Source organism: Phasianus colchicus, chromosome 11 (genome assembly GCF_987193195.1).
Source record: "Phasianus colchicus chromosome 11, bPhaCol1.hap1.1, whole genome shotgun sequence".
Classification (NCBI taxonomy): domain Eukaryota; kingdom Metazoa; phylum Chordata; class Aves; order Galliformes; family Phasianidae; genus Phasianus; species Phasianus colchicus.
In genome coordinates this window covers 15,354,807-15,379,271 of record NC_143446.1, presented here as the reverse complement: position 1 = coordinate 15,379,271, position 24,465 = coordinate 15,354,807, and the positions used below count along the sequence as shown (strand labels likewise).

General features: G+C 44.5%; 2 protein-coding genes across 9 annotated transcripts in view; one reads left to right on the top strand and one right to left on the bottom strand.

The window, feature by feature from the left end:
- Positions 1–11,913, top strand: part of LRIG1 (leucine rich repeats and immunoglobulin like domains 1) — a 78,739-nt gene extending 66,826 nt beyond the window's left edge. The window contains exons 10-19 of one of the 2 annotated variants that reach the window (XM_090148399.1): positions 1,882–1,953; positions 3,193–3,264; positions 4,428–4,591; positions 5,746–6,066; positions 6,652–6,933; positions 7,480–7,899; positions 9,161–9,283; positions 9,863–10,027; positions 11,081–11,392; positions 11,520–11,913. In XM_090148399.1, the coding sequence (XP_090004525.1) occupies positions 1,882–1,953; positions 3,193–3,264; positions 4,428–4,591; positions 5,746–6,066; positions 6,652–6,933; positions 7,480–7,899; positions 9,161–9,283; positions 9,863–10,027; positions 11,081–11,392; positions 11,520–11,752 (2,164 nt within the window). In that variant the 3' untranslated portion in view covers positions 11,753–11,913. The remainder of the gene's footprint in view (positions 1–1,881; positions 1,954–3,192; positions 3,265–4,427; positions 4,592–5,745; positions 6,067–6,651; positions 6,934–7,479; positions 7,900–9,160; positions 9,284–9,862; positions 10,028–11,080; positions 11,393–11,519) is intronic. The other variant, XM_031606091.2, reaches the window with a different exon arrangement.
- A 2,001-nt stretch (positions 11,914–13,914) lies between these two features.
- The window catches only part of SLC25A26 (solute carrier family 25 member 26), an 82,892-nt gene continuing 72,341 nt past the window's right edge, over positions 13,915–24,465 (bottom strand). For 5 of the 7 annotated variants that reach the window (XM_031606117.2, XM_031606124.2, XM_031606102.2 and 2 more), the window contains 3 exons: positions 22,963–23,027; positions 21,452–21,525; positions 13,915–15,103 (listed from right to left, as the gene is read on the bottom strand). In XM_031606117.2, the coding sequence (XP_031461977.1) occupies positions 14,878–15,103; positions 21,452–21,525; positions 22,963–23,027 (365 nt within the window). In that variant the 3' untranslated portion in view covers positions 13,915–14,877. Of the gene's footprint in view, positions 15,104–17,079; positions 17,344–21,451; positions 21,526–22,962; positions 23,028–24,465 lie in introns of those variants that run through there. The other 2 variants (XM_031606110.2, XM_090148402.1) reach the window with 1 other exon arrangement.

Here is a 24,465-nt window from a genome sequence, read left to right as displayed (position 1 = left end):
AATGAATTGCGTGCCTGGCTTCTAATTACACTTATGCAATCACTGGGAGAGCGTGGTCGCACCCAGCTCTGCTCACAGCAGCACGGCTGGGGACTGCAGCAGGCAGACAAGCAGCAGGGCTGCATGCCATGGCCCTTGGAAAGGGGCTGCTGGGTTGCAGAAGTGGCTGTTTGATGTCTGAAAGGCAGAAATGAGTTTTCTGGGGCATGATGTTATTGCCATTAATGGTATAGATTTCTTGCAAACATAACCATAAAGTTGTTTGCATAAACGTGGCTATTCAGAACGCCAGGCTTCCTGCTTACCTCTGCACAGATAGAGATGTGTTGAGAGAATCATCATCTTCAGTTTTCAAAGCTGGAGCCCTGGGCAGCCTGGTCTAGTACCAGATCTGGAGGTTGGCGGCCCTGCCTGTGGCTGGCGATTGGAACTTGGTGATCCTTGGGGTCCCTTCCAACCCAAGCCATTCTGTGATTCTGTGATTCCAGATCTACTGGAAGCAGTAAACACAAATCTCCAGTTATCAAATCCAAGCTCAGCATAGCACTCATTTAAGATTATGACTCCAGAAATTACTGCGTATGGATGTAGCCATATGGCCAAAGTTTGCATATAGTAAATTATTTACTGTATTAATCATTCTAATGGAGTTTCCAAAGCCTTCATTAATACAAGATACCTTTTACCAAATTATGGTCCCCATGATTGCACACATTTTTTCGTGCTTGGGGTATTTTAGCCAGAACATAGAGCAGTTCTATGCTCTAGGACTTCTGATGCGCTGATCTTGTATCTTGATTTGGTAGCAAGCAGTGCTGTGATCGTAGTGTTATTGCACCCTGTGTTTCAATGGAAAATCTTGAAGGAACAGTCAAAAGCAGCATGTGATGTGCTAGTCTGTGTACTGGATCTATTAGTAATGACTTGCATTGTAAGCCACGTGAAGCAAGAGGTGATAAACAGATGCACCTGGCAGATAAACCTCACACAGAGAGCTTGGGGGAGGAAAGAATTTCCTAATTGATGACACTAGCTGATGTTTCTGTAAAACAGTCGAGGATATCATCCATTTTGTATGAACCCTGACCAGTCCTGGTCAATATTTATAGAAGATTCTGAACACCGGCTGGGCTGCAAGCACTCAGCTGGCTCTTGCCTACTGATGATCCCCCCCTTGCTAGTGGGCAGGAATGGTCTGTGGCCACAGATACAGGCAAGTGTGCTCCTTGTTTTGGTCTCTCTGCACATCACCTTTTCTCTCTTTCCCTATGGCCCCTGAAATTACTGCTCTGTTGTCAGTTACTGTATTATTCTGCTCTGCTGTTGTATTTACAAGAGGCCAAGGAGGGAGGTCAGCACTCTCTTTGGTTGGGTGCTGCATGCACACAGCCCAGAGATGGCCCCAGCCCTTGTGTTTGGATGGCCAGGCAGGCCAAGCAGCAGGGAGAGATTGCCACTCTTTTACTATGCAGGAAGAAGTCAGAAATGAAAAGTGTTTCAGGAAGAGACCAAAGTCTTGTTAAACTGTCGTTGCACTTAATCCTGACCAAAGCCAGCCTTCAAAGAATAGAGGGGACCTTCTGTTACTCAGCAAGCTGGTTTCCAGGCACTGGAGCAAACCTGCCTCTTTACATGATATGGCACATTCCCTTTTGTGCTGTCATCACTATTAAATTCAAACACAGATAAAAGGATTTAATTTCAGGAGTGGGAAAGCGAATGTATTTCAGCCCTCTTAATCTCCATGCAGTTCAGATTTCCTGGGACTTGCACTGAGTGCGTATATCAGATAAAGCCACGCTAATTGTGTTCCTTCTTTTTCTGCCTCCCTCTCCCCATTTTCTTTCTGTTTATCTGGCACTGGATGTTTGGAAACTGCAGAACTCTGTTTGGAAACAAGATCAAGTCGGTGGCCAAGAAAGCGTTCTCAGGGTTGGAGGCCCTGGAGCACCTGTGAGTAACCCACCATGCCTCGCAGTTTGGGAAGGGGGGTCTGCCAAAAGTTGCTGCCTGAGAGATCTGCTAGCAATTTAATAGTGTCTTTGTAAACTGAGAAGCCAGTCCATTTGTGGGGGCCACCTGCTTCCTTCTCATTATAAGTCTGCCTCAACTTTGGCCTTTTTTTGTGCCAGAACAAAGTTATAGAACATATGGCAAATCTGCATGCTCTTAATTTTTTGGTTTGTTCTTGGATAAATACGCCTTGACTTGCATACTGCTATTTTGCAGGCTGTTGGCAATGAAAATGTGCTATTTCAGATGGAGTTCGCTCTCTTCCTCCCTTGCCCTGACTTCTTCCTAAATCTAGGCAGTGACACATGTTGCAGATGACTGCTCATGATGCAGCATTGCACATACCCATTCAGCACAACTGCCTTTGAGCGATTTGCAAGCAGCAGATTTTGGCTGCCACTATCTAATTTTTTTTCTGTGATCCAAAGCTGATGACTCCAGCAGTGACTCATGAATAGCTTCCTTTCTGAATTAACACACGTTAAAGTATCTGTGACTTTGCTGTCGGTGTTTCATTGACTGTTGATCGTTAAGAAGTGTTGTGAGCACTGAGATTGTAGTGACTGCCTGACTCGGGGGGGTACCTTCCCTGCTAAAGGGTCCCTTATCTGGGATGCACGGAGAGTTCCTTTGCAAGCAGAGCTGGCATTGGTCTGTCTTGCACTTGACTTATTAAATGCAAGCCTGAAATCTGACACTGTCCTTTTCAGAAGACAGGTGAATTTTTTTAGTTAGCAGTAGTTGAGAGGGAAGCTGTTAAGAACACATTCTTTTGGGAACTTTGCTGAGTATCCTCTCAAAGTGACTTTGCGAGATGCCGTTCGGTGCAAGTATTAGCTTTCCGCACATTTGTTGAAGGGCTGGCCTGGGAAATGACATTTCTGACTATCTTTGGCTTTTGAGAGAGCTGAGGAATTTCTGAGACTGAGAAAGTGTAGTGAGAAAGTGGGGTAGGGACCGACTTAGTCATTTATTCCTGAATGTTTTGTTAATTTACTATTGCTTGGCATTACCTGTTTGATAGGAATGTGTTTTGAAACCTATTTCCACGAGCTGCAAGTGTCTTCACCAGGAGCTAAAATCTCACTTGCTTACTAGAGTCAGCGCTTGGGTATGGGAGAGATTTTGTCACAGCCATAATATGCTGTTGTTCACATTGCCTTTGGTTGTGTTCTGCAGGAACCTTGGAGATAATGCCATCCGCTCAATCCAAGCAGATGCTTTTGCTAAGATGAAGAGCCTGCGGCAGCTGTAAGTAACTGGGCTGTACACACCATGAAGGAGCACGGATCTTTCTTGCCCTGGACGTGAGAAGTAGCACGTTGTTTCCAATGGGGTGTTATTCACATTACTGTTCATTTATTTCCTCCTCCCTGCTGTCCTCCTCTGCAGGGTATTTTTACACACGAGTAGCTGTCACAGGAACATCTTGAATTTAATAGTGAGTGAAATTAGATCATCAGAACAGGTTATTCCAGCAGGTTCGCATCTGTGTAATGATTCATCTCCACTCAGGAAGTCCAGCCCAAGTCCTGTTAGCCGTTTCTCCTTCTCACACTGTCACAGATTTAATTCCCAGTTGCCCATCTGCTCCTCTGCAGTACCTATGTTTAGGGTTCACATACTGTACTGACATTTCAGTGATAGCACCATTTGAACTGAATCCACTTGTCATCCAGCCTTCTGGTGTAAAAATACAGATGTGTTATTGGAGCTGCTGCTTGTGCTCCAGGCCGGGGCTGTGCCCTGTTACCAGACACTGTTTCCAGTCTTGCCTGGTTTCCTTTCTCCTCCATAAATATTTAATCCACTCTCACCACTCTTTGTGGAAGAAGAAATCACTTAGTTGGTACTCAGGCAAGTTCAGGGTCTTCTTCCTGACTTTGAAAATGGGAATCAGACAAGTGATGCTAGCAGTGACATGAGTACAGTGACTGTGGGGTCAGTAAGATCAGGTTGCATGCCCACTGTCTCTTTAACCACTTTATCTATCTGCAACACTGGCTCTTGAAACAAAATAGAGGAGAAAAACTGATCTGATCTTATTAAAAAAAAAATAAAATCCTGAGTCTCCACTTCTATTTGCACCCGTAGCTCTTTCCTTAACAGCTGAGTTACTGTTAGGATGCTAATAAATGCTGCTGGGGACCACTCTGAAAACTGAATAATAAGGCACCAGGGAGTGTCACTGGAATACAGGAGGGGATTGTTTTGTGTGGAGATGAAATGCCACTTAAATGTGTGACATAGGTAGCTTCATTAGTGCTTTGAGGACAACCCTGCAGTCCTTTTCTTCCTTCCACTCCTGCTGAAGGAAAGGGAGGAATGTGACTAACATGAAAGGGCTGTGAGCTTTGCAGCCCTCTCTCCATGCAGAACTCACAGCAGGCTGTGTTGGTTTTGTTTCCCTGCAGCCACATCAACAGCGACAGCTTCCTCTGTGACTGCCAGCTGAAATGGTTGCCCCCCTGGTTAGTGGAGAAAGAGCTGCAGTCCTTCGTGGTGGCCACCTGCGCCCATCCTGAGTCGCTAAAGAGCAAAAGCATTTTTGCTGTTCTGCCAGAAAGTTTTGTGTGTGGTAAGTCTTGCTTGTGTATTTTGAGGTTGTATGAAGGGCAGAACTCACTTGGGAAACATTTTCTTTGACTACTAGCATGTTATTATGAGAGGATTTCTGTTTTGTTTTGTTATTCAATGGGATCAAAGGAAGCCCAAGCCTGCATTTGGAAAATTTGTCATTGGCTACAATTTATTTCCCACCACAACCGCACAGCGCATTGCCTGCATCGCGTGAATCCTGCACAGGGCTCCATGGGTATTAAATCAAAAGGACTGATGCTCATTCCAGCTCCAAATGGGACTGCACAGCTGCACAGTTCCCTTGGTTTGATATTAGCAAGACTGCAGTTATAAAGTTTTTCATCTTGCTCACTGTGTGGCTTTGTGTTCTTTGCTTATCTTTTCTCCTTCTTGCAAACAAGAACAAGGAGTTAAAAAAAAAAAAAAAAAAAAAAAAGAGAGCCTCCCCATCACAGCTCCTTTTATCGGACCACTTAGGCATTATAGAGGAACAAACTGGCTAACACCTGAATTATTACCATTTTTCATCTAAGTGGCACCTACTGGTGTTCTCCCACTTGCTCTCTGCAGTTGACTCTGCACCTGAGCTTTAATTGCAAAGAATCGTTAGTAAACACTTGGCATGCACAAATGTCTGCAGCTTCCCTAGTAAAGAAATATAAATGATCAAAGGAGACTGAAGTGATGCTCACGCATCCAGATTTTGGGCAACACCACCACCTAGGACCTTCCACTGCTAATGCAGCCTTGGAATTTAAGTCATAAATTCAGCATTGTTTTCTTTGTGCATGGGCTGTGCAGGGAAGGATAGTATCTTTCTGAGGTTCTGAGCTACATGTGGAAAGAACTGGGCATCCTCTGGTTTCACATCTCTAAGTCACTATCTCATTCATATTAACAAAAGGAACCCGAGAAACAAGAGCCCTAGCTTAGACTGGTCACTCAGTGGAGGAGTGTGGCGTGTGTGCATTATCCCAAAGGTGGGCACTTAGCAAGAGCAAGCTGCTTTTCTGGTGTAGACAGCAGAGGATGTAAAGACAGAAGTGTAATAATGTCTTTCACTAACATGCTGCTCATTTCTAGTTCACCTCTCTGCTTGTTCCAGCCTGCCCTTATAGTCCAGAACTAACAGGGGTTTCTATTTCCTCTTAGATGATTTTCCCAAGCCTCAGATCATCATCCAGCCAGAGACCACAGTGGCCGTCCTTGGGAAGGATATCCGTTTCACGTGCTCGGCTGCCAGCAGCAGCAGCTCCCCCATGATGTTTGCGTGGAAGAAAGACAACGAAGTGCTGCATAATGCTGAGATTGAGAACTTTGCCCACGTGCGGGCGAAGGATGGTGAGGTGATGGAGTACACCACCATTCTGCACCTCCGCCACGTCACCTTCGCCCACGAGGGCCGATACCAGTGTATCATCACCAACCACTTTGGCTCTACCTACTCCAACAAGGCTCGACTCACTGTTAATGGTGAGTAGAAAGCTGAGTTCTCCTTCCCTCCCTCAGCAATTCTCTGGGGCCTGTTGTGGCCAGCTGTAAACCTGAAGTACTCCTGAGGGTTTTACAGGAGAAGTTCATAACCTCTTCACACCAGCTGCTTGCCTCTCAGAGGATGCTGAGAAATGCCATGTGAGGAGCACATGCCACGCCTGTGATGGCTGCCATCCAGCCAGACACGGTTTTAATGGCTTTAATCACTCGTCTTTGGCTGTTCCAGTGGAGTCTTTGCCCATAGGAGTAAAAAAGTATAGAAAGAAAAGAGACTGTAGTGATTGAAAGTAGGAGGGATAATGAGTTTTGTTTCCAGCTTAATCACAGAAGAAAATTAGCTTTGATCCCAGCTCTGATGATCCTGAGCAGGCTGTCCTGGACAGATATGTGCTGTGAAGAAAACAAATACATAAAAGAAAGATAAAAAAGCATCTTGTCATCTGTTGCCTATAGATAATTATCATGTCCATGTCCTGCCTAGGAAGGAAAGTAGTTAGAACTGCATGGAAAATTGTGTTTTCTCCATGGAATTGCTCATTGTTTTTTCTATTTTTTCTTTATCAGTGTTGCCCTCATTTATCAAAACTCCACACGACATCACCAGCCGGACAGGGACAACAGCACGGCTGGAGTGTGCAGCTGAAGGACACCCCACCCCACAAATTGCCTGGCAGAAAGATGGGGGCACGGACTTCCCTGCAGCTCGGGAACGCCGCATGCATGTCATGCCTGATGACGATGTCTTCTTCATTACGGATGTGAAGATAGAAGATATGGGTGTCTACAGCTGCACAGCACAGAACTCTGCAGGGTCTGTGCTTGCAAATGCCACCCTGACTGTACTGGGTAAGATGCCTGAGCGTTCCTCAAAGACTAACTGGTCTAGAAGCAGGAACTGGAAGGGATTGTTCTTTAGCAGTTGCAGAAATGGGACAAAGAGGCCATGCTCTGCGTTCTTCTTGTTCATTCTTCTACACTGTAGTTAACTAGGGAAAAAAAGTCTGCTAATTAAAAAAAAAAAGGAGCTTTGAGTCGCATTTCCTCTGTTCTGGGAAGCCCCTGTAGCCATGCTATTTCCTACCTATGAAATTGACTTCAAAAGGAAATTGTGCTCTCTTTCTCTGGCCTTGCCAGATTATTCACGTATGTCAGCCACTACCCCCATAGCCTAGGCTTTTTCTTTGTTGGGAACACTACCACCAAGTTAAGAGACTGTTTTGGTCATGATTTTTAGATCTGTTTGGTGCACAGCTGCCGTACTCCTAGGCACATGGCCACATACTGCTCTGCCAAGTATTTGTCTGCAGAAACATGAGTTATGTTCAATATTATTAAAAGAAAAATGTTGTCGTGGTATCCCCACAAATTAATTTCTGCTTTATTCCCCTGCAGAGACACCATCTTTGATTCACCCACTGGAAGACCACGTAGTGTCTGTAGGTGAGACTGTGGCTCTTCAGTGCAAAGCCACGGGGAGCCCACCTCCCCGCATTACCTGGCTGAAAGGAGACCAGCCCCTGATTGTGACAGAAAGGCATCACTTCACCTCTGGCAACCAGCTCCTCATCGTTAGGAATGTTGTCTTGGAAGATGCTGGGAAGTACACTTGTGAAATGTCCAACACCCTGGGGACAGAGCGTGCGCACAGCCACGTGAGCATCTTACAGTCTCTTGGCTGTAGAAAGGACCGTACCACTGTGGGGATCATCACCATTGCTGTGGTGTGTAGCATCGTGCTGACTTCACTGGTCTGGGTCTGCATCATCTACCAAACCAGAAAGAAGAGTGAGGAATACAGTGTCACCAACACAGGTACCTCTAGTATTCCGCTGAGGCTTTCCCTAACCTGTTGTGTTGTCAGACTTCCCCCTGAGGCCAGATCAGCATGTCAGGTAGCCACAATCTTACTGGAAAAGCAGTTGGCTTTTCTCAGTGGTTCTCTTGGCTGCAGGAGCTGGAACCACCCTTTGCCTGCATGTTTACAGCTGCATTTCTGTCCTTGGCTGGCTCTTCAGAAAGGTCTTTTCCAAGTGGAAGTAGTTTCAACTGTTGTTTTGCAACTTTAATTTTCCATGACTGTAAATGATAACTAACTCTCAAAACAGTCAGCATGATGCCCATGATGCTTAGATCCTGCCTTAACTTCTTGAGAATCTGTATTTTCAAAGACTGTGTGTTCTGAACATAGAAAAATGAGCCTCTGAAGCTGGAAGCACTTTTTCCGTATTGCCTGTAAGAGCTGTTGTAATCATACTGATGAGGGGCATCCCTCTCTTCCTGGGGGAAGGAGTGCTTATTGCTTTTTGCTGGTCTTCAGAGGGGATAATTAGGTGCTGAAACAAACGTTGGAGGGATAAAAACTCTCCTGCCATCAGCTTTAAACAGTCTCTGTACAGAAGTAAGGCAAAACCACTTTAAGGCTTCCCTGCTCTCAGATTCGTGGTCTTCCAGTATTACTGTTAGATTTAGATATAGCATGAGGTGGACTTAAGTAGGAAATGTTGGATACCATATCACCAGAGCCATGTCTAAGTGGGATTTTTGTCTCCCTTTTATTCAGTCCTGGTGTACTTGAGTTTCACTTGGTATTTATATGGCAGGGGAAAGTAAAACTGTCTGATATGAGATGGAGAAAGCCAAGGGTAGCTAAGTGACTTAGACTTTGCCTGCTGAAGTGAATCAGAATCCCTGCTCTCCAGAAGTGTTCTTCATGGCTCTGGGAGACAGAGGACATGAATCAAATGAGGTGTGCTGGATTTCAGGTGATAGGCTTTTATGTGCTCTGAAGAGACAGTTGCACTTTGTCCTGGCAATGCCAATCATCCAGAGTGGTTTATCAGCATTACATCTCACAGCTTTAGGCTTTGAAAAAATCAGAAGTGGGGCTTCTGAGGGGCATTAGGATATTCTAGGCAATTGAATTCTAATTCACTGCTCTTACAGAAAATACCGTGTATATATAGATCTGGTCCTCAGTCCCTCTTGAAAATGTGATTTGAGATGCAGTGCAAACAGAAGAAGCCTTTATGTTTTCCTAGAAATTCATATTATTTCCTTTCTCCCATTGCTTTAGATGAGACTATTGTGCCTCCAGACGTGCCGAGCTACTTGTCCTCACAAGGGACTCTTTCTGACCGGCAGGAAGCGGTTGTCAGAGGAGACAACCAACAGCCTAATGGACACATAGACAGCAATGGTGAGAACCAAGTCATTTCTTCTGTAATACTGCATCTAAACGTGATGCAAGGATGGAAAAAATATAAAGTATTTCTGTGCTTGTTATGAGTTATCTGATAGATCTTTGTAGTGTAATTCTCCAATCTCTGCATTTATGCAGAACGAGGACTCTCTCTCACTTCACAAAGCTACCCTCTCCCCATTATAATATGAGTTTAATTAAGCAGACAGCTTCAAAACTGATCAGTCAGGCCATAATGAGTATTCCTTTTTTTCTAATTATGGATTAGTTCTTTGGCACTGGAGTTACCATAGTTAAGCTTTACTAGAAAGTACATTAGCATTGCCTGTCCCTGCCTTCAGGCTTGGAAATTAAATGCTGGGGTTTTACAGTATTTAAACACAGCACATTAGGAAAGAAAAGGTAAGTGTTCTGAACTAAGATTCTCCTAAGATTACACATCACTTATAATTTGAAGCTAATGTTTAACAGAATCTATTATCTTCATTGCTGTTTTTCCCTTTAGCAGCTTCTATGGGTAGAAATGTGACTAACAAGTCATTCAGCTGAGGGCAGATGGTTGTAATCTGTAGCCAGATGGTTCGTTTGTTACAGGTATGTGTCAGACTGATGCTGGAAGGTGTCCAGATGTTGAAGCTCCCACTGTAGGTTGCAGACAGCCAAAGCTGTGTATTGGCTATAATAAAGACACTTGGAAAACTGAAGACACGGCTGACGGAATGCTCGTTCCAGATAAGACAGGTACAAAACTCATTAATCTAGAAAGGTATTTCATGTTTGTACAGATCAGAAAGCCCTCCGAGTCAGACAGCAATGAGACAAGAAATTGTTACCTTCAGAAAAAGAGGCCAGAATGTTTCTCAGGTGTGAGCACAATAAATCTACTTTCTCCTGCTTGCTTTGATCCTCTCTCAAAGTTGGATAGTTTGAATTCAAGGGCCCATCAGAAGAAGGCGGACTGAAACTTGTGCTGGCCATCGCTCACAGCTGGCTGAGGGGTGTTTTGATTTGAGCTGTTCCTAAAATGAAGAGAGCCCTTCCAAACTGAAGGTGTTAAAATTTTTTTCATGGTCTTTAAAGGCGCTGTCATCTTCAAAGCTCAGCTTTTCTTTTCTTTTTTAATTTGAATTTTCAGAATTTTACTGTTGTTTTGGGCACTGCACCTGCTGCTTCTCTTTGCCAATTTCTTGGGTGTTACACTTTCCTATTTTTAGGATAAATTCTCTCTCCAGGAGAAACAGTAAAGTAGAATAATGAAAAGCTGTCAAGTGCACTCAGGAAACTAACTTTCAAAACTCAGAATCTCCTTTCATCTTGCTGCTTTGAATTCTGCTCAGCTGCTGTTCCCACTAACAGCAATAAAGTATCCTGAGATAACAATACGATTTGACAGTGATCCCTATAAAGCAGCAGCACAAAAATAAGAAAGGCAAATTGGTATTTTAAAGCGGTTATAGGAAAGTTCCAGTTTCTATTTCTGCCCTGACTAGAAAGTCTGGAAAAGGAAATAAATGTACAGTTGATTTTTAAAAATGAAATCAAAACTCCTTTGGAGATAGAAAAAAAAAAACAAAAAAAAAAAACAGCTATTTATTGGAATTGCCTTTAGTGACAGGACAGCTGCTGAGTTGTGACAAGCACAAGCTTTTGCTAGCCCTGAATATAAAACAAAAAATGTCCATATTATCTACCAAGTGAGGTTCCCACTCTGCTGCGTGTTTTCTGTGTCTCAGTGTTGACAAATTCCAGCTGGTCAATCTGCATTTGTTGCTGTTTTCTCTTCCTCCTGCAAAGGCTATGGCCTGCCCGTGGTGTGCACAGACTGCAGCGGCAGCACAGACAGCATGAACATCCACATCTATCCTGGTGAGTCGGAGTACTACGCTGAGGGCCTTCAGACTCTGGATGGTTCCTACCACAATGCACTGAGCAGCAAGGAACGGAGCAGGAAGAGGGGTGCAGGCACCACCAGCCTTCTTCATCCACAGCAGTGCAACGGGATTGCCAGCAGCAAGAGGATGGAAGCTGATGGGACCCTCTACCCCAGCAACCACGACAGAATAACGGCTGTGAGCACAACCAGCCCTCTGCTTGCAGACCAACATGGTATGCTGTTCCCCATTTGCTTTTTTAACTTGGCTCAAAGGGCATGAATGACAGCAGCAGGGTTGGTTTTCTGCATACTGCTGGCAGGCTGAGCATCAGCTAACCACGCTGCTTTGCTTTTCTGCAGGCTCTTCGCAATCAGGAGCAAAGCCTTCAGAGCTTAACAACCTGAACTTGGTGAGAGCTTCACCGGCAGGAGGGTCACTAAAGCAACTGAACGTGCTTCCTGAAATTCCCCCAACACTACTGGATCTGCAGAGCGAAGCAGAAGCAAAACAGGCCCTCCTGGCCAATGGCTTCACACCCAAGTCGTGCGACTCCAGTCATGCGTTTAAGCCCTCGAGCAGATCAACAGACTGAGAGGACAGACTGCCATGTGCAAAGTAACAAACATGCTATTATTATTATTATTTTTTGCACAGAGTATATAGGCTACTTACTTCTACCTCAAATCTTGAACTGATGACCTGTCAAAGGCAAAACAGCTGAGGTATGAGAAACAAGCTTGTATGGGGAACAAACTCCTGTTCGAGCGTCATCTGTTTGTACATAGTTTAAAACTTCCCTGTGAAGTATGAAGCATTCAAAAGTTGACTTGCATATGAAGCACATAAATGCAAGAGTTATTGTGTAAAGAGAAAAGTATTTGATACAATTGTACATAAGAGTTTTCATATATAAATATATATATAAATATATATATATATCTTTTACAGAGGCTATTTTAATCTTTAGTGCATGGAAAACTGAGTGAAATTTTACAATTTTGGCAATACTGTTTTCAGTATCAGGTTGCTGTTAAACTTTGTGAGAGAAATAATTCTGGTGCCTTAAATGCATAAACAGAAGTTTAAAAAGCCAGACTGTTCCAAAGGGATTGTCCTCTTTCCCGTGGAAGTCCCTTTAAATCAAGTATCAATTGGGTTACTCAGCACAAATTTTTTCCCCTCTGAAATTTATTGCACTTAACACATTTAAACAGAGAGCTGCAACTGTTTGAAATGAAGCTTAGAGGAATAAAGAAAACAAGCAGTGAGAAATTACATAGCAACCTGATTTTTTTTCCTGTTTGTGGAAGAACTTAAATTCCATTATTTTTCAAAACTGCGTAAGAATTTGTATTTTAGCCATGACACATTCGAGTGGACCACACAAGTGGCACTAAATAATTCAGCACCAGTGCAGAGCCCCAAAACGACCAGCCAAAATGGATATCGTGACTAGCGAGCAGTCATTCCCAAAATAAATAATTCATGCAGTAAACCGTGGGGTGGTCTCATGCATGGCACCACTCAAAAGCTTCACAGCAGAAGCCATTCTGTGCCCAAATATGCTGGTGTAGCACTCATCACTGACACAGCCAAACTGCAGACACTGCCCCCAGAATGGATAGGTGCATACAGTGCTGCAGCCTGTCCCTGTGCAGGAGGAGCAGCCACCTCTGCCACTTTAACACATTTGCTAACCAAGCAATACACATCTATCCTGGAGGGGGGTTCAAAACCATGGAGCTGTTGTGACAACAAAAATTAAGTCCTGCTCTGACAGCTGTACCCCTAATTCATACTTTAACTTTCTTCCTGCAGTACAATATTCCACTTGCTTGTTCAACACCATCACCCTGATTTGCAGCCAGACTCTACATGAAAATATCCGCTTCCAATTAATTATGCTGCCTCGTGTAGCAATTCTGGGCTGTTCAGAAATATTCTCCTTTAGAAGAGAAACTGTGGTAGAAAGTAGACTTTAAAATGGAAATGTCCTGAATATTTTTATGTGGTCTTTTAAGTTCATCCATGAATGGGGGGAAAAAAATACCCACGTTAGTGAAACAAATCTTTGTCACTTCTAACTTCAGTACGAAGCTTTTTGTTCATGGAAAGGCTGCTTTCTCTTGGTGTTGGTACCTGTGGATGGAGGACTCCCTTCCAGTTATTTATAATTTGAGTTCTGCTAATATAAGGTTGCTAACTCTGGTGATGACTACTTTGGGGAAAGGTTTATTAGGGGGGTTTGTTACTTTTTTCCTTAGGAGCAACACAAATGCCAGTTCCACTGCAGCAGAATGGGGTGGAAATCAACTTTTGCTAAGACTGTGGCTCACAACATGCAGAAACACTGCAGTTTGGATTCAGATCCATTACTTCTGTGTCTGTCTGAGACCTACCACACCTGTGGGATTTTAATAAAGTTGCATGCTGCCCTGCAGTGGCAACGTTAATGAAGCAAAGCATAATTTAGCCAGGTACCTGTCTGTATCAGTTTCTGACTATTGACACGTTTGCACTTTGAGACAGGTGGCTAATTATGTTGGGTGCCAAGTCTGTTCCAAGCAAAGGAAATGGATGTTAGAAAATCATAAACCGAGCATATGTTTCCCTTTCCTCAAGGGAAAGGTATGCTTCAAAACCAACTCCGTGAGGACGGGGGGACTGGGAACACAGGAATGACTTAACTGACGACTCATTTTGCTGGCAGAAATGTCATCACCATTGCAGAGACGAAGCATAGTTGCCACATTAACATTTGAAAATGATGTTTCTGAATAAAGATAACTGCCTAACGTTCTGACTTCCACTAAATATGTGAATTTGCTGCTTCTAAGAGGCAATGTGAAAGAGGAAGTATTACTTTTGTGTACAAAGTTATTTATTTATTAGAAAATTTGGTACAATGTTGTACATTGAAAAACATGTAAGATATTAAAGTGTCTAACAAATGCATTGAAGTGTCTTTAATAAAGGTTCATTTATAATATTACAGCTTTTTTGTTGAGTGAGCTTTTGGGAGTTTCAGTTAAAAACTAAATAAAATTCTAATCCACTGCTATACTCTTTTCTGACTTTCTCTGATGAAGGTACAAAATAACTGCCAGAACATCCATTTGTGAAGTCAGACCCACAAATGTAACCTCAGATACTGTAGAGCAGTGTGAGACTCTGGCAGTCTGACCTGGGGATGGAGTGGAAGTTGGGGGCTGCACTAAAAAATACAATGCAGAACTCATTTGAAAAACAATTCTAATACATGGACTGCTGAAGTATCTGGCAATTACTGTTATCTTGGCACTGAAAGCAGAACAGATGGGGTGTATGTGTAAGCATATAAGAAAAATGGGGCCAGAATAACTCCAGATTCAGCTGCAGTTGTGAACACCTTTGGCTTTCTCAAATCCAAACCCCACCCTGTCTAGAAATCACAGAGGCAACTTTGTGATTGAGATAAGCACGAATTCCCACTCTAACTAAAATCTCAATTTCTGTATATTAAAAAGTATTATTCAATTGCTAATTGAGTACAGCACAGCTTTTCTGAGAGTATCTGATAATTCCCTTAACACATCTAGGAGTTAAAGTATTTTAAAATGGAAAAGAAAGACCCTTTAAGCCAATGCCTTGAGATTCAACATTATCCCAGGAATGGAATAAGATGAATTTTTCAAGTTTCAGTAAACTTGAAATAACTGCCAAAACGTATCTAAGAGCTCAAGGCAAACAGGCAGGAGAGGAAAAACACTGAAGTGTATTTTTCAAGTCCTCCTCCCTTGTAGTCCCAGAACTAAAAGTGTCATTTCCAGCAGGATCAGTGCACAGCTGTGTGCAGAGCAGCCCCTGTCCCCACTTGCCTGCTGCCACATGGACAGGTCCTTCCTGCGGTGTGCTGGGAGCAGAGCAGGTCCTGCAGGGCACAGGAAGGGGACGTGCCTGGAGGCTGGTGGAAATACAGCAAACAGCTCAGTGAGGCAAACCCATGACAATTAATTAACTGCTGTGGGTTTTTTTTTTTTTTTTTTTTTTCCAACTAAATTTGCTGTCACTGCAGTCCCACATGGACATGGAGTGTTCTGCTGCAGGCTGACACAGCCTGGGTACCAAACAGGCAGAAGGTGCTTTAACCTCCCCTTCTTACCCACCGACTATTCAACCTCAGCAAAAATAAATAAACAAACAAATAACTAAAAAGCAAGCCTGAGCAAAAGCAGTTCTGCTGTTTACCAAACAGGCACAGACAAGCAGCCTTAATGTCACAAAACTGCAGTGGTTTCCCCCTATTCCACGCATAGTTAAGTTTGCTAAAAATTTGGCTACTTTTTCTAGGTGGTGATAACAAGAGCTGATCGTGTAAATATCAAACAACAACAAAAAAACCTGTATTAGGATGCGGGGACTGAGGCATGATTACTTTCAGCTCGAGTAATTAAATACCCCAACAGCAATTCTGACCCCCTCATCTGTTTAAAGAGCTTTAATAGAAAATACGATGTAGCTTTTAAGACCGTGTAATAAATCTCCCACCCTCCAATGCCCCTAAAACTGAGTCTGCTATATATAAAAGTTCATAAAGGAGACAACCTTCGAAGTGCTGCACTGTGCCATGGAAACTGGGAGAAGCAAGCAGCCAAGATGGGACTTGGTTGCAATTCCCCATTTTAATTGACGATTATTTTTAGGAATTACGGTCTCTGTTCTGCACATTTTAGTTGCCTGCCAATGATTTTCTAAGTTTAGGACTCAGAAAAGTCCGATTGCTACATGATGGGATGAGAGCATAAGAAAACATCCCTCTTTAAGGAGAACAACCAAAATGTTACACGGAGAACACAGGGAAACGCATCATCACAGACCTGACTTTGGTTACCTCACAAACGTTGAGCAGACGGGCAGGAAGAGCATCCCAGGCCTTTGTGCCCGCAGTGGCTGTGCATGCCAGGCAGCTGCCACATCCCAGCACTGACCAGCAGCCTCCCAGCCTGGCCCCCTGCACGTCACCACAGTGTGACCCGAGGAGACAAAAGTCTCCCAACAGCCTCCATCGTGCTGACACAGCTGGGAACCTGCAGCCAGCCCAGGCCTCCCTGCACAAACACCCTCTGTGTCTAAAAACTTCCAAGCGTCACGTAGCCCAGTAAACTCAGCCAATTATTTTTCCCCCTCGATTCTGGTGTTGATTTTAAGTTAGTAATTCCAATCGTGCCTTTTCCACCAAGCACGTCCCAGCACCATGTGGGCCACCACAGCTTCTCCTTCCTAGCACCACATGAGCACAGAGGATTGCTCTGCCTGCCAGCAGCCCCCAGGAGCGCTTTGTAACCACCCCAACTCATGCACTCCCTTCTGGGCTCTGCCATTCCCAATCCCTGCTCCTTCACTGAGGGAGGAAGACCAAGGAAAGGCCAAACCGCAGGTCTTTGCTGAGGCACAGCTGTAAAATAATACAAGCCCGTGCTTTTACTGGAGAAATGTGAGTCTAATTAATAACGCCACACTGGTTACCCTACAAGAATGCTTGCTGTGCACCTGTAGGTATAAACAGGAATATAAACTTTCACAAACACGGCTCAAAATCAGAAACAAATGGATGATTGTCTCTTACAAAGAGCCCTCCCAACCTGGAATACTGTCAGTGCTGTTGGAGGGAGGCAGGCTGTAAGTCTACCACAAACAGTAGAACCCTCCCAGTGTTACGAGGCAGGTGCCACTGAATTATGAACACTTGCTTTATTTCAGCTTCCCCGCTCAGCCCACGAGCTGGAGGTTTGCAAAACATTTCCCCTGCAGGAGTTCTAGCAACGCCTTTCACAGCCACCGTAATGAGCTATTTGCCCCCCAAACATCACTTTTTTTTGGCATAACTCTTACAATGACTTCACTCATTTTCCATGCAGGAAAAATTTCATGTTTGGGAAATTGGATTATTTGAGGATTTACTTTTCGTTAACAGTGAACGTGGAGTTCAGGCTGCTTGACAGCTGCTGTGGGCGCAGCCAAGAGGCAGCAGGAGGAAGAAGGCTGCGCTTGTGGGCAGACTCCTCGTCGGGGTCAGCAGCTTTGCAGGCTCTTCCACAAGGCCCAGCTCAGAGCAGCAGCTGGCGTGTCTTCTCATAGGTCCCCAGGAAGATGAACCCACCCAGGCTGATGGCTGCCATCCGTGGGACGACACCTGCAAACAAGCTGGAGGCAAGGAAAAGGTGGCTTCAGAGCGTGAGCGGATGCTGCGTGTTTGGCTGCAAAGGCTTTGGGAAATAAAGCCAAAAAACCCCACCTCAGATGGGAGGCCACCCCATCCAGCCCAGCAGAGGTACACCAACATGGTCAGGATGCCTCTCTGCCAGGAGCTCCCGACAGACACAGCAGCACAGACGACTCCCAGTAACATGCAATAAGGCCAGGAGGGAGGGAACAGGAATAACCCTGTGTTCAGCCATGACGATTCTTGTGTGCCTGATCCCAACAGTTCTTGGAAGTTAACAGGAAACTCACGCAAAGCCAATTACTTCAACACATCTAAGCTTACAGTTGGTTTAGTAACTTCAGGATAGGCCAGTATTCCCTTCCAGAGGATTACAGGCTTCCTTTGCTGTGAGCAAGGATTAAACACTAGGCTCAAATCTATCTGCCTTCCTCTGCTGAGTGTTGGGAGGCCTCATGCAGCTCAGTCTGGGCTGCACAGGGATGCTGCTGCCCTCGGCTCTGCACCATTCCTGGGTGTCTGTCCATGGTAGGCCTGCATGCAAACCCCCGGGAAACCAAGCAGCTCTGCTGTCTCCCTGTGCCACTGCTCACTCTGAGCTTGGGAAACCTCTGGCTGCAGTAACACTGTTTTTTGCTGTAATGAGCTTTGCTAAGGAGCCTGGAGCATACAAGCAGATGGAAACATTTTATGGCTTTACTAGACAGCAATTGGTCTATTACCATAATGACAGCTTTAAAACACAGTAATTTGTACAAGGCATGTACGGACAGAGCACTGATAGGGTAAATCCTACAGTGCAGCACTGCTCTCGGGACACACACCATCTTTCTCCTGCTGAATTAGACAGCCCTTATTACAGGAGCAATGGCAGGCATTCATTTCCAGAACAGCACATTCAGCACTCAGCTAGTACCCAAACAGAAGCAGATAACCTAGTTACCCAGCAGCTGTATCCCTGGCAGCACGCATTACTAACCGTCACTTCCAAGAACCCTAGACATGCTACCCCCAACTTCATTTTGTCACCTGCCACCATGAGGTCTGTCCCTCCCAGACTCACAGCTCCCCTGGGGCAAGGAGAGCTGAGCTGTGCTGCAGGCTGATCCAAGCTGGGCCCTGCTGGGGCACATCTGCCCCATCAGTTGATGAAATAAATGGTTTGTTTTCCAGCAGCCCCACCAGAAACCCCTCTGATGGGCACAGTTGTGCCATTTATTTGTATCTGCACAGATTTTTGTTTGTAACGATTCCATCTTTGACCCTGCCCCTCCTGTAACAGTGCTCTGTTCCCACTGGGGTTTTCCCTGTTGCTGAAGCACGTCTCCCAGCCACTAATGAGATCCAGCACCAACAGCTGGATGGCCTCAACAGCTGTAATAAAAGCACAAAACATGACTGGCTGGCAAAGAATAACGGTGAGCTTTCAGGTAAAGATACATCATGCTCTCCTCAACCATACCATTCGAAAACCCAGGAGTAACATTTAAATTCCAGGAAGAGGCCTGGCTGCAGGTGTGTTAAACCCACACCACATGCCCTCCCCTCCATCTGGGTGCAGCTCTGCATTTCAGCATTCCTAACCCAGAAACAGACCTCAGTCCTACAGCTCCAACACCAAACATTACACCTCAACAACCGAAAGCAGCAAGCCCCTGGCACAAGGGCTGCTTACATGACCCACATCTGTGAGATCAAACCCTGGAGACCAGTGTGGTGCTGCCCACCGTGCCACACTGCATCCTCACAGACCTGGAAGCTCAGCCATGGACCTGAAGCAGAGAAATGGAGCTCTGTCCCCAGTGAGCACAAACTGGGACAAGCCACCTAACCTGATCTTCCCCATCAGTCAAATTAAACCTGTCTTTCTCACCAGTGAAGCTTCATCTATGGCTTTCAACCACCACCACCTCCTTGCATGAAAAGCACTCAAAAAAGATAAATTTGATAGTTCATTCCTCCATTGGTGGGACCTAAGGGGCACACAGATCCATTTGCCTCATTTCTACTCTATCTCCTCTGCAGGCCTGTCTCTCTGGACAGAAAGGGATGTGAAATTTCTTGGCGTGAAGCAGAGGGATTTACTAGGTGCAAAACAGGAAGTTGAGCCCTGCGCTCTGGTTTTAATAAGGTGGCAATAAGCAATGCATCTTTCTGCCCCCAGAATTCCTCCTCTTCAAATACAAGATTTATTAGAGAAGTCGTAAATCACTTCATGTTGCAACTGGCCAAAAAAGCCCGACATTTTTATTGTTTTTGATAAATAGATTTATAATTGGCAGCAGGCATGGCAGTCTATGGCGTTTATTTTTCCCAAGACTTTCTTCCTTTTCCTTGCAGCTGACACAGCTTGGCCTACTTTATATTTTACTTTTTCTCTAGATCACTTATTGTTTTGATTTCAATTGAATTGCATTCCCTTTGGTCCTAGTCCACGGGTACTATCTTTAGGCAGAGTTTAATCAGGGGTTATTTAGAAAAGGGCACTGCTGAAACACCCTGAAAAGAACATAAATATCTATTTTTATTTTCTGCTCTTGGCAGAGGGAAGGGGAAGCTTCCCCCAGCCAAACCCATCTTGTTATGCCCTCCCATCAGCTGCACAAGAGGACCTGAAATGCATCCTCAGATGGACACCTCAAAGAGAGAACCTGAGACAACCATCCATGCTGCCTGGTGGTGTACACAGCTGGACAGCTTCCTGGAGTGACTGTCCAGAACTTCCTGCAATTTGTTTCAAATTATTTCCCACATGTGTAGAAAGAGGACTGAACTTTTACTAGCCGTGTGAGCACAGATCAGATGTTAAGAGAAAACTATCTCCTGCAAAGCCAAAATGTACATGCTGCTTTCAAGCAGCAGTTTACAAATGTTAGAACAGCACCCCAAAAGTATCAGCCACATCAGGAGGATTACAAGCATATAAAAATTACAGTGAAAAGCTCCGAGTAAAACTTCCACAAAAACCTTCATTTCTCTTTCAGCTCAAGGGTAGGTGGGACACAGAACCCAGCAAAGGAAGCACAGGCTGGACCTCATGGGCCAGAGGAGCCTCTACTGGCTGAGGTTGAGACGAATATTCTGTATATTGACTTTGAGAGACCAATAACCAATGTGACTTGCACTCAAAGAGGGCAGGGTAACATAAATGAAGCAGGTGTCTAAAATCTAATAATAATTTACAAGCCCGTGACACTTTCTTCAAAAGCTCTCAAAATGTTCTACAAATGCTACCAAAGGACTGTTTTTTCACAGCATCGCTCCAAGGTCAGAAGAGCAATTCTCATTCTCAGGAACGAGTAAAGTGAGGCAAATTAAGAGATTGAATTGACATCATCCCAGACTTCCTATAGCAGTTAGAAGAGAGCCCAGAACAACATTTCTACACCCTGGTGACAGCAGGAAAGCAGCTGGAGAACTGCTCTGGAGCTGCTCAGATTGATTTAGATGATGCCTGTTACAGAAAACCTACACTTTTTGCCATGAGTGCTTCCATTATGCTTCTCGGTAAGATCAGCAAGTGTAAAGGAATAGAGGACACCTTGCAAGTGTGAACGTCAGTAGGAAGCTGCCAAGAGAAAACCACCCATAATGGACACACAGCTCCTGTGCTGGCGATCCCTGTTGTCTCAGGAGGTGATGTGATTCACACACCTTGAGATTTAACTGTGGTACTAATGCCACAAAACTGTGTGCATGACCAAAGCTTAAAATGGATCCATAACACATATTCATGGAGGTAAGTCCATCACAGGCTGTTTAACACAGAGCTGTTTTCAGCTCAGAAGTCTGGAGCTAGCCTAAGACATGGATCCAGGGAAATACACCCAGTAACATCACTTCGGTTGTCTTCCTTGGACACTGCTCCTAGCCAATGCTAAAGACCAATCACTAGACTGGAGACACCTTCATTCTGACACAGGACAGTTGTTCTTACCTACCTGAGAGCTGCTCCCTGTCCAAGCACACAACAATTAAAAAACTTTTTTGTATGACACCATTTAAACACAAGCAGGCCACTGTCCCCCCTCCTGGCCCTCCCCAGGCACACAGATACACTTGAGCTGTGCTTCTTCAGCACGTCCTTACCCTGGCAGTCCTTGCGTCCTCCAGATGCCACCAAGGGCAGCCAGAACGTTTCCGCTAGCAGTGGTGGAACCAGCCTGCACCAAAAGAGAGAGAGATCAAAAACTGTTGCCAGAGAGGTTTAGTTATTTATTAAGCACCCAGTCCCTCATTAGCGCTACCTTACACCAATTACAAAGGTCCTAATGACCTCCTTACTCCAACAGAGGCAAAAGCTCATTGTCTCTGGAAATGAGGCAGAGGACAGAAGGGGAAATGTAGGCACAGAAGAATGAAACAATCACCCCAAGGTCACAGAGCTGGCTAATCACTGAATAGGGGCTCCAGTCTCTCCTGCACTACACTCTGCTCTACATTCAGCAACTGACTCTGAACAATATTAATAAAAGTACACTTGTAGAGTAGCAACAAGTGACTTTGTTACACACTGGCTTCAGACTCAAACAATAGCAGCCTGGAGACTAATTTAAGAAATGCTAATTACCAACAATGTTTAAAAAACATGAGCAGTGTTTCAAATGGGAAAATTACCTTGAGTGAAAAGCAGAGGACAAACACCAGGACTACAGGCAATTAAATTACATGTGTGATCTAGTTAGTGTGAGATGACTAATGGTCTCAGAACATTTCAAAGCACCACCATTCCCTTGCCAGTGCTGACCTGGTTGCTGAGGACAGCAGCAGACAAATGAAATCCATTTCCTAGAGTTTTATCATTAATGCTGTCCAAAGGCAAAGAAGCTGCATCAGGAACAACACCCAGCAATGAGAGATATGACAACACATGGTGAGCACAGATGCACATGACTCAGCTGAGGAGGTGCATGCCAGCAAGGATAAACATCCCTTTACTGAAAGATATGAGCCATAGGGTAAAAAAGATCCACAGAAATTCCAGGGTGCCTGACCTTTGCCAACATAACAACTCTTTTCAAGGCAGGAAAAGGCTTTAGGAACACCAGGCTTTAAGTTATGTGGCTTGCTTAGCTCTGCTCTGGATCAGTGAGAACGATGGGAATACTGGATTTATTAGCACTTTAACTGCTCACTAAACATACTAATCTTACAAGCTATTTTCCTTCTGCCTTGGATGGCAGAACTAAGTCATCATGATCTCTGTGGTTTAAAAACGTAGGATGAAAATCTAGTGTCAAGCTCTCCTCAAAAACCACACACACAGAAACCACTATCAAAACAACAGAGGAATAAATCCCTGTTGGGATGTTTAACTTTGGGCATCGCTGCATGAGCCTCAGCAAGTCTGGGGTCCACCAGAACTGCAGCACCTTCTCAGACAGCTACTTTGGGAGAAGACTAGAAGAATAACTCAAGGAACACAACACAATTTCATTAATTTTGCACACAGTGCCCGTTCAAATCTAATCCTGTCTTCAATGAGAAGAGCAGAAGTCATTATTAATATGCTCTGAATTTCATTCTGTAATGACCGCTGAGACACTCTGAAGCTACCCCTGCCATTCATCTGCATGTCTGCTGCTATTTCCCACTCTTACCTTTGCCAGCATAATTCTTGTCTTCGCTACATCCAGAGGTGTGGTAACTGCAGCTGCAAATCCACCTGAGCAAATTAAAACACCAAAAACAAGTGAGACATTGTTGGTTAAATATAATGCCATACTACGTATAATTCTCATGGTTGTGGTCAACACTGCTTCGTTATTAATGCCTACAGCATGTTTCCTCAAACCTGCTTGCTCACGAGCAGAGAAGGCAAAATAAGCACGTCATGTTGTGCTCTACCTTGAGAATTAAAGTCTAAACATTGACATTTTAGAAGGAGAGGGAAGATGTTCTGCATCTGAAACACGGAGACAGACTGGACCTGAACTTCAACTGTTAGACCTGAGATTCTGCTTCAAGGGAAAAAAGACAAGCCACAGTTTGGGATGGAGCTCACCTCCAATGAAAATCAGCTCAATTTTGGAAAACAGCAACGTGAAACTGTTGGAAATTGTCAGAAGTCTGCTGCCACAATTGCCATCTTCTCACAGGCAGTTTTATTCTCCCTAATCACTCCCAAACTTCACCCTTGGAGCTCATTACTTTCACTCAGAGCAGCCAGCTCAGCTGTGGCTTTCGTCCCAAAAGCCAGAAATCTTAAGCTTATCCATGTGCATGTCTCACCCACAAGTGTGTGTCTATTTCTCCACATTTTAACACTGTGGCTACAGTCTAGCCTCTTGCACTACCTAGAGACCAGCTTTGCTGCTTTTTCTCCCGGGCTCTTATTCCCTTTGCCTTATTTCACCATCCTAAAATTAACTCTGATTTCTCTCTGCCTCCTCTATTCACAGTATTCTAAGCAAGTAATGCATGCTGAGGAGGAACCAAAGTGAAGGAAGCTTCTAAAGCACTGGAGCAGCACAGCAGTAAGTGAAGAAAGCAAAGGAAAGGAGGGGAGAAAGACTTGTTCTGAAATCTGTCCTTTGTGTTCCCTTTGGTTGTTTTTTGTTGTTTTTTTATTTCGCTCCTCTGGAGCTTGGATAAACTCTCAATCTGCTACAGCGAGGAAAAAAGTGACTCCATGGCTGAAGCCTACACAGTACCCAGGGAATAAGCTAAAAATAACCTATTTTTTGCTCCAAGTTTTCTGGAATGTAGAAAAATTGATCTTTTCTTTTCTTGGGATGGAAAGGGAGAAAACATTTCTTCTAAAATCTGACAAGTAATGAAAAAAATGTCACCTCCCCAGGTGGATGGTGATTTTACCTGCACCTCTCACAGCCACCGCAGCTGTAACACATTAAAGCCCTGCTTTCTGTCAGACAGGGGCTGGCCAGCTGGCACCCTGTAATGACTTCTCACAGCTAATTAAGGAAGGTCCCATGATAATTCAGGGTGTGCAGTAAGGCAAGCATGCAATCCCTTGGATCTCAAACAAGAATAGCAGGGAAGCAGAGTTAATGAACGCCCTGTTTAGAGCAGCAGCTTCTGCTCACAGAAGGTCAGCCCATCAGCTTCACTCTGCCGGAAGTTTTCTAGCAGTGACTTCTCAC